At 43.7% G+C, this 15,934-nt stretch overlaps 1 protein-coding gene across 2 annotated transcripts in view; it reads right to left on the bottom strand.

Annotated features, from left to right (window-relative positions):
• Positions 1-554: 554 nt before the first annotated feature.
• Positions 555-15,934, bottom strand: part of Osmr (oncostatin M receptor) — a 63,302-nt gene continuing 47,922 nt past the window's right edge. For both annotated transcript variants that reach the window (XM_038322463.1, XM_038322464.1), the window contains exons 13-18: positions 15,087-15,191; positions 12,976-13,149; positions 10,518-10,685; positions 5,063-5,144; positions 4,398-4,470; positions 555-3,571 (exon numbers count right to left, since the gene is read on the bottom strand). In XM_038322463.1, coding sequence (XP_038178391.1) covers positions 3,014-3,571; positions 4,398-4,470; positions 5,063-5,144; positions 10,518-10,685; positions 12,976-13,149; positions 15,087-15,191 — 1,160 coding nt within the window. In that variant the 3' untranslated portion in view covers positions 555-3,013. The remainder of the gene's footprint in view (positions 3,572-4,397; positions 4,471-5,062; positions 5,145-10,517; positions 10,686-12,975; positions 13,150-15,086; positions 15,192-15,934) is intronic.

The following is a 15,934-nucleotide window of genomic DNA, read 5'->3' as shown; positions in this document are numbered from 1 at the left end:
AAACTGCTGGATTTTTAGATGTTGATTTAGTATCCTGAAACTTGCTGAATGTCTTTCTCAGATTTAAGCATTTTTTCCTTGAGTCTTTAGGGGCTAATATCTAGAATATATAAGGAACTTCAAAAATCAAATCACCTAGTAAATAAATGGGATAATGAGCTGAGTAGACATTTTTCAAGGAGAAAAAATAATAAATCTGAAAGTATACAACAACCTTAGCCATCAGGGCAAGGCAAATTGAAAAGCTTTGAGATTCCAGCTGGAGCCAAGAGAATTCTTGCTATCATGGTGAGGTTGTAAGGAAAGAGGTACAGGATGCAAAATCCTTTGCATGATAGGTGAAAATGTAAATGGGTACAGCCACTGTGGATGCCAGTGTGGTGGTTCCTGCAATTAAAAATAGACCTGCTGTATGAACCAGCTATACCACTTCTGCATGTACATCTGAAGGATGCAAATCAGCAGGGCACAGTATTGCTGGGTCCTAGTGGCTCCCTCGGGGGAGCAGGGTGAGAAGGAGTGGCGTCAACAGTCAAAGGCACAGACCCCAGGAGTCAGGTGAAAGACAAACAGCAGACTCATTTATTCAGCAACAGGGAGAGCCTTATCCTTTTCCCAGCACCCCGGCTGTGTTCAGATCCATTGCCATTGTATGGTCACCCCTCATTGGCTAGGCACAATCAGGACCACTGATGGCACCTGTTGCTAGGTCCACCAGGCTGGCTTGTTCATCTCTAGACCTTGTAGGCTTTATCTTCCTACAGCACAGTATCGGCGTATCCATGTTTATTGCTGCTCTGTTCTCAATAGCTAAGATAGGGAACTAGCCTAGAGAGCCATCAAAAGATGGATAAAGAAAATGGGACGTGTTCACTATGGAATTTATTCAACTCTAAAGAGAATAAGACATTTAAAGGAAAATGGATGGGAATGGAGAGCATTGTGGTACATGAAATAAGACAGACTCAGCAAAATATCACCTTTCCTCTCAATGTCCATATTTAGTTCTGTTGCTGTTGCAGTAGGGTCTGTAACAGGAATGTAGGATGGGGACCATGCAAGGAAAGGGAGGTGCCTTAAAGTGTGTGAATCTATCCAGGAACTGTTGAAATGTGTGGATTCCAAATCAATGCTGAAGACCCAATGCTGAAGGATACCTAAAAGTTTACATCCTTGTTAAGTTTGTAAGGCTATTTATCGACTCCACACAATAATTGTTAAGGTTTCATTCTGTTGAGGGAATTAAAACAATGTGATTGTGAAATGTGTTCATTTGCCCTTATCGAAACAGAAAAAATAACTTTAATGTTTTATGGATTCTTTTTTAAATAAAATCAAAAATGAAGGAAAACATTTAGAAATAAATGTCATTAACATTTCTGGGTACAAATGTCCAGCAGGGAATACATTGACAGAAAATCATAGACAGAGTTTCGGCAGGACTGACCAAAATCGTCGTCCCAAGTAGGCTATTCAAGATACCGCCTGGTACCAGGTTAGGTCAGAACCATTTTCTCTATCAAAAGGCTTGGATATATGTAAAGAAAAGATTGGACCACTTTAGCAGAACATTCATGATTGGTGTTACTATGTTCTGAGACCACATGCCATATGGATATGGCTATAGTACATGGTATAGCCATGCGTGTGCACAAAGTTGTCCTTCCCACCGTATTCACAGCAAGCAAGACGAAAGGAATCTCTCTTTTATTTTACAATGTGACGTTTCAAGAAGAAGAAACTAAGGTATTGAACACCTTTGTGTGTCTGGATATTTCATATAGCTCCTTCCAGACATGGTTTACAGGAGCTACGGTGCTACCAAGATCTGTGGGTGTTCAGGCCTTACCTAAAAATATTTGTGTATAGTGGGTATTCGTGTGTGCCGTGTCCTAATACCATATGTGTGTAAGTGCTATGGAAATTTCTAATACTGTATTTAAGGAATAACAAATAAAAATTGGTGAGTTTTGTAGACATTCTTCCTGGAGTTGGTTGGATCCTGACGTGGGGCCCACAGTTAGAACCAAGTACATTGTCTCAAAGGACATGCTTTGGGGCCAACGCTGAACTAACTTCAAAGTCCATGGGACATTTTAAAGTTAGAGCTAAATTATACCCAACACTGAGACTTTAGACAGGAATGTTAAGTGAGACAGAATTCTCTTGAAACAGACAATGTGTGGAAATAGGTCATGTAGATACAACTTTGGGATGGAGGCATAAAATGTGAAAGGAATCACTCAATGAAATGTCTTTTTCTGTTCCGAGGTAGTCAAAAATTAAGGAGGAAGACTGGAGTCCACGGAACAGGCTGCTGGCCATTGGACGCCGAGTCTGGAGCTCTTTGCAACCCTGTTTTATTATAGTAAGAGTCACAGCAGGAGACCTGTGTAGCCTCTTCCTGTCCCATTTGTACGCCCTACCTGTTAGGTCGGTGTAGGCACCAACAGTGGTACTTTTGCTTTATCAGTGACTACAAATTCTTATTCCAACGTAAGGCCAATATCTAGCTTGTAACCTTTCCATTAAATGTGATGAGCCTACACAATAAAAGTAATAAATCTTCTCTTGTGGCATTAATCGAAACATTTGATCCAACTGCTTTACCCTGGAAATACTCGACATCAGGTCAAGTTGACATGAAGATATTTTCTTACTGCAAACCAAAACCCAAGAACCACAGCCACTTTGTGTGGTCCTGAGTAGACAGGGTCTGTGAAATCGCTGATGAGTGTCCTATGTCAAGGTCAGGGGTACTGTGATAAGGATGAGCCCAGAACAAATAATAACAAGGTCAGCATGCGCCATTTCTAAGGAAGCCTTCGGGGCAAATGCCAAGTTGTATAGCTCTGGTCTTGAGTCTGTCAGCCTGCAATGATACAGCCCAAATTTGTGCTGCAGATAGCAGATGCTCCTGGGGTCAGGGGCCAGGGCATGTGGTGTTGGCATGGTACCAGCCACATCCCCAAAAGTGCCTATAGTGTATGAACTGGGTTGGTGCTGGGTAGCTTTACTGTTCATCTTGACCTGAAAGGGTCCTTGAGGTGGGGTTGTTATTCTCACTCAGAGCAGGTGAGGCAAGTCTCCCCGGAACGGCCATTTGCATTTTATACTCCGAACAGTGCACTGGCAGGGGTGGATTTGTGGCAAGATTGTCCTTGTCTCCACACATGGGTGAAGCCAACTGAGACACATATATCAAGCTAGTTTCTTCCGTCGGGCTTTCTGCCAGGGACTTCATGTAGTCTTTTCCTAGAACATTTAGTAACTTGTCAGGTGGGGTCAATAGTCCAAGTTGAAGTGGTGTGTCTTTCAGGGGTCCTGGAACGAGGCCATGGGAACCAGCCTCAAAAGCTGACTGATCATAAGTAAAATTCTCAAAGAAGACGCAGGGCACGGGGCCAGAGGAACTGTTTTCTGTTGGCACAGAGAGAGGCTTACTGGGTATGTCTTCAGCGTGTGGTTTCCCAGAGCCTATGCGCTGTGTCTTGGGGCCTTCTACCTTGTTTATGACTTCAAGGACGTCTGGAATGCAGTCTTTGACATGCATTATTAAGTGGGGGTTCTTCTGCAAAGGAATCAAGCATATGTGATATCAATGCACTGTGGGACTAGTCAAGTGGACCGTGTATGGCGTGTGCACCAAGAGCTTCCCCTTCCTTCCTGGCCACATGTTGTGACAGCAGGCAGAGGATTCACCAGGACAGGACAGATCATTTCTATCCTAAGAGTGCTTGTCTGACTCACAGTCAGATGAAGCCTTCCTCTCTCACCACTGGCTTCTGGTAGCCCACGATGAGCAAAACTCAATCACATTTGTTTGTTTGGCCTATGTTGGGATCAAAACCAGGTCCTCACTCATGCTTGGCGAGCAAGCATCTGCCTCTGAACTATATATACCCTCGTTCTTCCAACTGCCTGTCTCATGGCTGTGTGTGTGTCTGTAATTTATTATTTTTTCTTGAAGAGGTATAAGAAAACTTGATCAATGAAGCCCCAAACAAAATTTAATCCCTCCCTCTCTCTCTTTCTCTCTCTCTCTCTCTGTCTCTGTCTCTCTCTCTCTCTTTCTCTCTCTCTCTCTCTCTGTCTCTCTCTCTGTCTCTCTCTGTCTCTCTCTCTCTCTCTGTCTCTCTCTCTCTGTCTCTCTCTCTCTCTCTCTCTCTCTCTCTCTCTCTCTCTCACGCACACACACACATTCACACTTCAATTTTGAGAGAATCTCACTATGTAGCATGAAAGGCTTAGCACTAACTATATAAACCAGACTGGCCTCGAACTCATAAAGATCCCCTTACCCTTAACCTCACAAAGGTAGGGATGGCAAACAGGTGCCCCCATGCCCGGCTGGATTAGCTCTTCACATGTCACACATACAACATCCCCGCATTTACCTTGGATTTTATCAGTGACAGGATGCTGCTCTTGTATGGATTCGGGATGTCAGGGTAGCACTTCTCCTTCACCCTAGAACAGTGAAATTCAGACTGGATGTGCAATTCAATGGAATTAGGAGTGAGAGATCCGAAGTCTCCTCTATGAAACAAACGACTTAATCGTTCCTTACTTTTATTACCATATCCTGGGATGCATGGATATAACCACAGTACCTACAGCCTCACTGCAGGAACTCCATGGCTCATTCAGCGAAAGCATGTAGAAAGCTGCCAAGCATAAGGTGGCATAAATAGTAGCTACAGCCACAGAGGAACTTTTGAAGTGGTTCTTTTCCCTGCCTGTTGGCCCCGAACTATCCACTGAATTACATACGCTCGCCTACATTTCTTTCTTTATTTCTTTTTTTTTTTTTTTTTTTTTTTTTTTTGAGACAGGGTTTCCCTGTAGTTTCTAGAGCCTGTCCTGGAACTAGCTCTTGTAGACCAGGTTGGCCTCGAACTCAGAGATCTGCCTGCCTCTGCCTCCCGAGAGCTGGGATTAAAGGCGTGCGCCACCATCGCCCGGCTCGCCTACATTTCTTTAGCCTCCATTTCATCGTTCTTTCCCCACATTTTTCCATACCATTCCTAGCTCACGGTTTACTTTCTTCCTCCGCACTTACCACTGGCTTTTCCAGTAGCACGCAATGATGATGAGCAGGACGCAGAGAGTCATGGGTAATATGATCTGCAGCAGCCTGTGGGCTAAAGAAGACAAAGGGAAGGAATCGTTTCCGCAAAGAATAAACGGTTATGAGTGTGAGACACTTTCCATGCTTACTGCTCCTTCAATATATGTATTTATGCAAGATTCAATAGGAGTTTTGAAAATGGGTTTAATTCTGAAAAATCACTTCTCACAAATAAATAGGTCTTATTTATTAGACTGATAGTAATTTAACTGAGTGAAACTTATAGGGAAAATTTATTCTGACTTCTGCCTGACTCAGAAGGGAAAAGACCAACTAAGATAGATATAGTGGTGTATACTTTAACACTCCTAACACCCAGGAGTTCAAAGTCACCTGCCACAACATAATAAGTTCAAGGCCAGCCTGGGCTGTATGGGACAAAAATCACTGCAGGGAGCCTTTTGCGGTCAGCCAGCGCTCCATAGTTCAAACTCATCAAGTCTGACAGAATAGAGCATGACTTCCCAGTCGCTCACTCCCCACCCTAGCTCTGTGGTAGGCTGCTGCCTGGGGGTTTGGCCCGTATGCTGATCAATGGATCGGAGCTGTGGTCCAGGCAGGGGCTGCATTATGCTTGCATAGTCATTCTCTTCTTTCACCATGGAAAGAACATGCCCAGGGTACCGCTGCCCTGGAACCAGAGTGCACGTGACTTTATATGAAATATTCCTGCCTCAGACACAAGCCTGGAAGTCAGGGTGACCCAGGCAGCCAAATCATGCTGATATGAGACTCCTGATCAGAAGACAAATCACTTGTTTGCCACTGAGGTTCTGCGGCTGCTTATCATCCATTAAAAACTGGCTGAGTTCAGGAGGTCCTGCCTTTTGATATTGTGACAACACTGTCACCCACAAAGTTCATACTCTGAAACTATTTTTTTGAAGTTACCAAGAAAACCCCCACATTAAAAAGTCATAATATTTGAAGTAAGTTGAGGCACATTTAGGAATGTCCTGGAGTACATACATATGTGTTGTGGAACACTTAAGATGTGTTACATTCGTTTATACTGTGGGATATTCGTTTAATGATGCAAAGATGTGTTGCTTTTTTTTATGTTTGTATTTGTTTGACACTGTGAATCTGTGTTACTTTGCCTGCCTAACACACCTGATTGGTTTAATAAAGAACTGAACAGCCAACAGCAAGGCAGAAGAAAGAAAGGATAGGCAGGGCAAGCTGGGAGAGAGAATAAATAGGAGAGATAAAATTCCAAAGAGAAGAGAAAGGGAGAAATGAGAAAAGGAGGAGAGGAGGATGCCAGGGGCCAGCCACCCAGCCATACAGCCAACCAGAGAATAAGAAGGAAGAGATGCAGAATAAGGAAAAGTAAAAGCCCAGAGGCCAAAGGTAGATGGGATAATTTAAGTTGGAAAAGCTGGCTAGAAACAAGCCAAGCTAAGGCTGAGCATTCATAAATAAGATTAAATCTCAGTGTATTTACTTGAGAGCTGTGTGGAGGGTTCCCAAAGAGTAAAAGAAAAAAAAAGAAAAACCAGCCAACTACACATGTGACTTGTGGGCTGCACACTGGACATGGAGACGAGACTTCTAGTTAGTCTTACATTAAATTACTCGTGTCCGTCTTAACCTCCTTTAATAATCTGCTTCATGTCTCAAATGTATCCAACATGACTATTTTCTAAAATATTCTCCTTGTTTTGGTTCAACTAATCAGTCACTCAGCTACAACAAATTCCTGAGCAAATGGCTAGGAAGGCTCTGAGGACAGTGTCCACGGACACATGGTCCTGTTCTATCTGTGGGCCTCTCCTGCCCTTCTCACTCCTCACCCGGGACTCACAGCATGAGAAAAAAATAACTTGGTTTGGGGACACTGGGTGTTAGTTTGTTTGGGGACACTGGGTGTTGGTTTGGGGCATTGGGTGCTAGTTTGGAGATACTGGGTGTTAGTTTGGGGATGTTGAGTGAGTGTTGGTTTGGGGACACTGGGTGGAGGTTTGGGGACACTAGATAATGGGTTGGGACACTAGATGTAGGTTTGGGGACTCTGGGTGTTGGTTTGGGGACACTGGGTGTTGATTTGGGATACTTGGTGTAGATTTGGGGACATTGGGTATAGGTTTGGGAACATTGGGTGTTGGTTTGGGGACACTGGGTGTTGGTTTGGGGACACTGGATGTTGGTTTGGGGACACTGGATTTTGGTTTGGGGACACTGGGTGTTGGTTTGGGCACTGGGTGTTGGGTAGTGCCTGAGTTTTGGAAGGGATACTGCCCTGGGTAGAGACCCACACTATTGTGGTGCGGACACCTCCTCTCAAGACCAGCCCTTTAAGTGTTAACACTCAGTTTTAAAATTTGGTAAAAGTATGGATTGAAGTATTTTTATTGGAGAATAAATAGAGGACAAGTATCTATTATCAGAAATGCTTGGAGCCAGAGATTTTTAGCATTTCAGATTGCTTTGAACTGGGGAATATTTGCATATTCATGGTAAGATGTATGAAGAGAGTCTAATTACAAAATTCATACAAGATTCGTCTGCATTGTGTAGCCTGGAGGTAATTTTATGCAGTGTGGTCCTATCACACATGGCCAGAAGTTAAGTTTTCTTCTTGTGGCATGGCTCCCTCAAAATGCTTTGTTTTGGAATTTAGAATGTGGAATTTCAAATTTAGCATATTTAACCTGTGTGTGTGACAGAGAGGGGGGAGGAGAGGGGAGAGAGAGAGAGAGAGAGAGAGAGAGAGAGACAGAGAGAGACACACACAGAGAGAGACACACAGACACAGAGAGACACAGAGAGAGAGAGACAGACAGACACACAGAGAGAGAGAGAGAGACAGAGAGAGACACACACAGAGAGAGACACACAGACACAGAGAGACACAGAGAGACACAGAGAGAGACAGACACACACACACACACACACAGAGAGAGAGAGAGAGAGAGAGAGATTGAGAATGAATGAATTACATTTTTTCCATTTGTTTGAGTTCAACTACTTTCAGGTCAGTTTTGAAAATAAACCTTCAGAACATAACCTCCTTCTATACTGAGGGCTGCAAAAGTGCTTGCAGACGTACATCCTGACAAACAGACCTGAGTTCCAGGTGCTACAGAAGATGCAGCCCACGCACCCAGCCTATACCAGCCTGGATTCACAGCAGCTGCGCAGACTGCCACTGGGCCCCCTCAGAATGGCCCTGGCTGTTGGAGCTGCGGCTTGTGCCACCATCCAGCATTTCACCAGCCTAGGACAAAGATCAAAACGCAAGGAACACCTTCTTCTGAGCTTGTCCTACTTCTACACCTCATCAACCCACAGGAATCTTAAATGGAGCCATCATTTGGTAGGGAAACACCTGAAGCCAGTGTGCTTGTTGAATCCAGAGGAAACATAGTTCCAAATGTCCAGAAGCAGAGGCAGAAAGATATCAGACCTGGGAGGTCTCGAAGCAGACTTCCTGACCTCTCTGTCTTTATTAAGTAAACTAGCCATTGTTCAAAGAGAAAGTACCAATTCACAAAGAAAGGGTCCTATTATTAAAAGATACCACAAAATGAGCAAAACTGCTAAGCAATTTCAGCATTGCGTTTTAAACGTATTTTTGTTCATTTTTATTGTTTTGTCCAACCAGTCTCCTCCTAGCAAGTGTAAGTTTTTCCCATTGCCATTTAACAGGGACTGAGGTGCAGTTAGCAGAATCACGTAACATTCTATTTTAAAGTGTGCAAAGTGTCTGTCAGGGAAGCTGTGAATAACTGAAATACTTTCTTATTACTAACAACCAATATCACTAATAAAGCTAAGGTCATAAGGCTTACCACAGAGAATAATAAAATCTTGAAAATATAAACTGATCAGTTTGTGTACATGTCTATGCACATGTGTGTGCACAAATCAAATTCAAAATGTGGAAGAAAATTAATACAGAAACAAATTTAAAACACTAAGAGTTGGTCATAGCAAAGCATGCCCACAATTCCAGCACTGGGGAGGCGAAGACAGGAGTATCATGAATTCAAGTTCATCCTTAGCTATGTAGCCTGGGCTACATGATACCCCAATCTCAAAAACAAACAAATGAACAAAAACAAAACAACAACAACAAAATCACCTCTTCCTTCCACGAAATTACTTCAAAGTGACAACAAGTGCTCACATACCGTAAACCATTGACTAAAATCTTAATCTTATTTGAAGTCTGGACATAGGCTTGGAGACATTGTTCATGTTTTAGTCTCTTGGGCAGTTATCACTACTGTCTGCAGCTGCAGCTGTGTGTGTCTGTGACACCAATCAGGGCATCCCAGGCCTACCGTCCTAACTAGTGTGCCCGTCCCATCCCAACAACTCAGATTTCAGTAAATGGATGTTGTGTGGAGGATGCTGGGAATTTCTAGCTTGAACCTATCTTGTTCCTAAAGACTAGTGTCTTCAAGGTCTCTACGGCCTGGCCCTTCTGTGGATCTTTAGTGGAACCCCACCCCCACCCCGCCAGCACACACACTCGTCAAAAGCTCCAGTTTCTGTTGGTAACTGTGGTGCAGCCAGAGCGAGTCTAGAAGCACTACCAGCGAGACTTCCCTTCATCCTGAAGGACCACTCAAAGATGGGTCTTGTCTTGATTTCACATTTGAAAAGAATTTCAGCACGAGCCAGTTGAAGCGGAGTTGAAGGTTTTCAGGTGACTTTATTATCAACTTCAAGCATTGGGATGAAAAGAAAGAAAGGCATTCAGGAAGAAAGTAAGAGACTCTCCAGAACGTTGGTGTGGGCTTCTCTAAGGAGAGTCATTCCAAGACATTCTCCCCTGAGTCGTCTATCAGATATATTCTCTCCCCCACCTTCTGTCAGTGCTTGCCAGAGACTGAGATGGAAATGCAGCTCCTACCATGTCCCTTCCTATTTTCTTCCTCTACCTCTCGAGTCAAATGCATTTTAGTTAGAAGAACATATCCCCAACAGAATTCACTACCACAGAGCTGGTGACGTACCAGCCCCATCTACCGCCAAACTCCAGCTACCCTCAGACCCTAGAAGAGCAGAAAGCCACAGTCAGAAAACCAGGCAGAAGCAAGGCTGAGGCAGGAGGCAGCCCACGACCAGCCATGCTGGGGAGAGAAGCTGCCAGATCTCCTGATGTCAACTCTAAAATACTCTGTGATTTTCAAGTCACCCAGAGAATGACTCCTAGAGACAGACATCTGGGTCAGTGAGAAAGATGAGAAGAAGGTTCTAGATCATAATTGGTCAGGTTACTGCCACTTTTCCCAGGGGTTTGGAACAGGGGTTCTGGATAACACGTATGTGTGGAGGAGGAAGGGTTGGGGAGAAGAAATTATTGAAACTTGCTGATCTAGACAAAACATAGGAACTCAATCTTGAGGGAAACATTTGATGTGGAGAAACTCACAGTTCTCATCCGGAGTCGTGACCTGTGCGAATGTTTCATTGGGACCCAGGCCAGCACTGGTGTATGGAACAACCAAATATTCATAGATGGATTCTGGCCGAAGGTTTTCCACCGTGAATGTCTTTTGCTCGGGGTCTTCGATGTCATATTCACAGAGCACTGACTTATCTGTGATTGAAAAACAGTGTTGTTATCAACAAAATCTTATTAAGAATGTAGGAGAGGGCTTGTGTGTGGTCAATTAGTGGAGTGCTTGCCTAGCATGCATGGGTCCTGGGTTTAATCCCCAACACCACACACACAGGACAGGATGGCACAGGTCTGTGATCCCAGCAGGAAGGGCAGTTCAAAGTCATCTTCAGTTACATAGTGAGTTCAAGCCAGTCTGGGATAAATGGAACCCTGGCTTATTACGAAAAAGAAAGAAAAGCATGTGGCAGAGACCTCGTAGGCGAGCTGGGCGCAGATGCCCCAGCTGTCTTGGAACCATCAGCATTTTTAAACCAACCTCTTGTGGGGATATTTCATTTGTATTTTAATAAATAAAGCTTGCCTGAAGATCAGAGAATAAAACAGCTGCACAGATCAACCTTACAGACCAGGCAGTGGTGGCAGACACCCTTAATCCCAGCAGCAACACCAGTTTGTCATAGTAACCAAATGGTAGTGGTGCACACCATTAATTCCAACACTAGAGATGGACATAAGACCAGAGGAGACAGGTTTCAGGCTTGGTCTCATTCTGAGGATTCCTGGAGGCAGGATCATCATTTTGAACAGAGGTGGAGGTAAGAGCTAATGACTGCTTTGCTTTTCTGATCTTCAGGTTGAACCCCAATTGTCTCTGGGTTTTTATTACTCATGCTATATTTGGAGCCCAACATTTAGGGTATGACTTCATGAAAAAGCCATTTGCCTGAGGCTATTTAGCTACACAGGCCAGAACTGGACCAAAACCTAGCAACCTGGGTTCGGGAGAAAAACTAGCACCCCACCTATTTGCTCACAACTTCCTGTTCACCCCCCCCCCCCGCGCAGCTTTCTGTGGCTCCCATGGTCCCAGCGGCTTGCCGATAACCCCTCATCTGGCTACCACATGCAGCTACTGCGGCTTCCTGTGGCTACTGTGCCCATGCACACCTACTGCATGGCTCCCCTGACCACATCTGACCCTGCTCCAGCACATACCAGCTGCTCCATTTTTTTTTCTTTAACAAAAATCCGTTCAGTTTGGTTTTGTGTTTGGCTTAGAAAATCCCTGGGTTACCAACATTGGAACAAATAGGACCTGAGCGCCAGCATCCCCGGACTGCTTTAGTGTGCAACTCGACACCTACTGACCAGCATCTTTAGTACACCTTAAACTCTCAGTATCACTTCAACCAGGCAACTGAACACTGGCTTCACCTGCTGGTCAATCAGCATTATTCCACCTACAGCAATTTTCTGAGGATTTCAGCATACGTAAGTTCTCTAGTTCTTGTTTTGGAAAGAAAAGAAAGGGAAATGCTGTGGGAGAATGCTCTTGTACACTGTAAAGATTTGTCACACGTATTAGTTTAATAAAATGCTGATTGGCCAGTAACCAGGCAGGAAGGATAGGCAGGGCAACCAGACTAAGAGTCATTATCTAGAAGCAGTTGAAGCAAGATGGGAATACTTTACTGAACAAAGGTACCAAGCCACATGGCTAAACATAGACAAGAATTATGGGTTAACAAAGTGTAAGAGCTAGCTAATAATAAGCCTGAGCTAATAGGCCAACTATAAGCCTCTGTGTGTTTCTTTGGAAATGAACAGCTGTGGAACCAGGTAGGAAAGAAACTTCTGTCTCCATCTCCAATCAAATTATAATTTTGCTGATTTTTCAAGATGTGCCACAATAAACAAAATATATGAATGATAATCCTACAGGTATAGAACCCCTCCAGATACAATAAACATACACAAGGGAAGAAAATCAATCAATGCCAGAGATGTGGCTTACAGACAGATTTCTAACTCATCATACATGGAAGGCCCTGGCTTTGGACCTCAGCATCACAAACATTTAAGTAAATAATAATAATGATGATAATAATAATAATAGTTGCCAAAGTATTGTTGTTGTTTTTTTTTTTTTTTTTTTTTTTTTTGCTTGTTTGTTTTGAGGAGGGACTGGGAAAAGCAAGTATGTTTTCTAAGCATAGAAATTTCTTAAGGGGCTGGTGGCCAGACCTGATTATTTTTGAAGTGAATTAAAATACCATTCCCTATACTCACACCCCCTTTTGTTTGCCTATTGATTCTAAAATGACACGGGGAGAACATAGCCTGGTCTCTAGCCTGGTCACTATCCTAGCCCGGTCATGTGAGGGGCCTTTTCTGTGCTTTTTCCTAGCTCTGGCGCTGACTTGGCATCAAAGTCATTGCTTTCTGAACAGTGTGATGAGCCTAGGTGAACAAGAGCAAGCATCACCTGGAAGATTCGTCCTTCTCCCTTGTGGATGACACTGCATGTCCTTGGATTTCAAGTACACATGGTAGCCTTCTATAAAAGCAGACTGGAAGTCGCTGGCGTAACCCAGCCAGCTCAGAATGAAGGAATTGGAGGTGGAGTTCCTAACGCTCACTTTCGGGTTCTCCAGAGGAGCTAGGAAAGGAAGATGGGATAAGAACATGTTATGATTTTGGGTCTCAGAGCACATATGTAAACTAAACAGACTGCAGGCAGTTCTGGACACTAAGAACTGTGTCAGTTAACGAGTCTTGTCTCCCTCCCCCACCATAATGTGTGCCCGAGACACAGTTAAGAGAACTGGGAAAGAGTTGTGTAATTGTCTCCTTCAAACCTTTCATAGATGAAGGCCTAAATACCCAGAGAGTAAATAATTTGTAGAGAAGTCATGGGGGAGGGGAGGGAAAAATAAAGGTCTCGACTCTGTCTGTGAAGTCTCAACAGTATTTTCTGAATCAGAGAATGTACAGATATGAAGAGGAAAGAGCAGGAGAGACAAGATGGGTTCAAAGATGTGAGGGAGGATTTGAAGAATCCGGTTCCCAGGACAATTTCTAAGCATAGAAATTTCTTAAGGGGCTGGTGGCCAGACCTGAATTATTTTTGAAGTGAATTAAAATACCATTCACCACAGGGTGAATCCTGGCCCCATCACTCACATGGACACAAACACAGACACACTGTCACAGACATACACACACACACACACACACACACACACACACGCACACACACACACAATGCACATGCACATATGCACAGACACTCACACACACACACACACACATATGCACGCATGCACATTTTTGCATACTGTATGCACAGAGATACATTCACAAATGTCATGCCTCCTCCTTTTCTCTCCACCAGTCATGGATACTGGATCAGCTCCCCCAAATGAAGAATTTTAGAGTCAGTCTAGTTGCTGAGACAATCAAGATCTTTCAGCATCCAGAGACTTGAATGCCAAGCATTCCAGTGGGAAGAGTGAGCAGCCTCATTCTGGTGGTAAGATGGGGCTATTCTCAGAGAAAATGATTTCACAGCAATTCTATAAGAAATGAGAAGCTTATTTCAGAAGCCTAAGTCCTTTGACCCCAGGATTCTGCTTCTAGGATTCATTCAAAAACCATCATTGCAGGTATGGGGTGATAGCTCACTTAGTAAGTGTTTGCCTTTTAAGCATGAGAGTCTGAGTTTGAACACATGAAAAAGGCTGAGAGTGGTGGTGTTTGTTTGAAAGCCCAGGATGTGTAGGAGAGGAGACAGGTTGATTCCTGGGGCTTGCTGGCTGGTCAGTATAGCCTACTTGATGAGCTAGGGGCCAGTGAGAGACAGATGCAAAAAGCTTGGTATATGGCAGCCAAAGAACGATAGAAGCACTGTTTGGCCTCCACTTGCATCTGTACCTGCACACACACACACACACACACACACACACACACACACACACACTTATGGATATAGGCAAAGACCTAGCTAAAATGAAAGCAATTCAGACTGGCACAGAAGTATGGACACAAAAAGAAAGGTTTACAACTTGGAGCTACAAGATGTTTGGAGATAAAATTTACAGTTTCTCAGTGAAAAGTCTCTGTAATCATCCTAAATTGTCCGATGATACACCTATGATACACCTGCGTATGACGTGGCATACGCAGAGAGGGTTTACTTTTCAATCACAGAAGGAGCACTGCGGGCAGTTAGTATTTTGTGGCATTAATCAAGAAAAGCAGTTAACAAACTTTGTAGAGTAAGATCCCATTTTTATTTAAAAGCATTTATCCATATAGAGAAGTAGGTATCAGTGTATAATAAAACACTAAGTGGGTATTGGCCTTTTGGGTGTTAAAATTAGCAATAATTACATCGTCTTTCATGTAGCAATTTATAAATCACCTTTAATGAAGATGGTTCATTTATATGGTTTTAAAAATTTAATGTAATTTCTAAAATAAATGGGACCATAAAATTAAGCATGGGAAGGGAGTCTTCCAAACACAAAGCTACGAGTATGTGGATGGCTCAGAACAAGGAAGTCTCCATGAGGCCTGCAAACGCCGTCTACTTACCCAGTTCCTGTGTGTATCCTGTTTGTTTCTCTATTAGCTTGGCATTCTGTTGCAAAGATCTTTCAAAAATTCTGAAGTTGTAACGGACCCCTGGTTTAAAAGCATCTGGAGGAGAGAAGACAAGGATTTTTAGCAAGACAGAATGACGTCATCTGAGTTGGAAAGAAAGGCTGATCACTGAGTGAGCACTCCTCCAGTAGAAAGGCTGACTACTGAGTGAGCACTCCTCCAGTAGAGATGATGAGCACTGAGTGAGCACTCCTCCAGTAGAAAGGCTGAGCACAGAGTGAGCACTCTAGTAGAGATGATGAGCACTGAGTGAGCACTCCTCTAGTAGAAAGGCTGACTAATGAGTGAGCACTCCTCCAGTAGAGAGGATGACCACTGAGTGAGCACTCATCTAGTAGAGATGATGAGCACTGAGTGAGCACTCCTCCAGTAGAAGGGATGAGCACTGAGTGAGCACTCCTCCAGTAGAAAGGCTGACTACTGAGTGAGCACTCCTCCAGTAGAGAGGATAACCACTGAGTGAGTACTCATATAGTAGAAAGAATGAGCACTGAGTGAGCACTCATCTAGTAGAAAGAATGAACACTGAGTGAGCACTCATCTAGTAGAAAGGATGACCACTGAATGAGCACTCATCTAGTAGAAAGGATGACCACTGAATGAGCACTCATCTAGTAGAAAGGATGACCACTGAGTGAGTAGTTCTCTAGTAGTTTCAAGATCTTTCCTTTTCCCCTCTACTTTTTCCCTCCTACTGGGCCTCAGAATCTTCCATGTTGTGAACACGGTGCTGTCTGGAAAGTTCCATAAGACTGTCATTCACTCTGGAGCCAGGCCCC

Source organism: Arvicola amphibius, chromosome 3 (assembly GCF_903992535.2).
Source record: "Arvicola amphibius chromosome 3, mArvAmp1.2, whole genome shotgun sequence".
In the NCBI taxonomy this organism is placed as follows: domain Eukaryota; kingdom Metazoa; phylum Chordata; class Mammalia; order Rodentia; family Cricetidae; genus Arvicola; species Arvicola amphibius.
The sequence above is the reverse complement of the archived record's forward strand: the minus strand, read 5'-3'. Positions and strand labels throughout refer to the sequence as shown.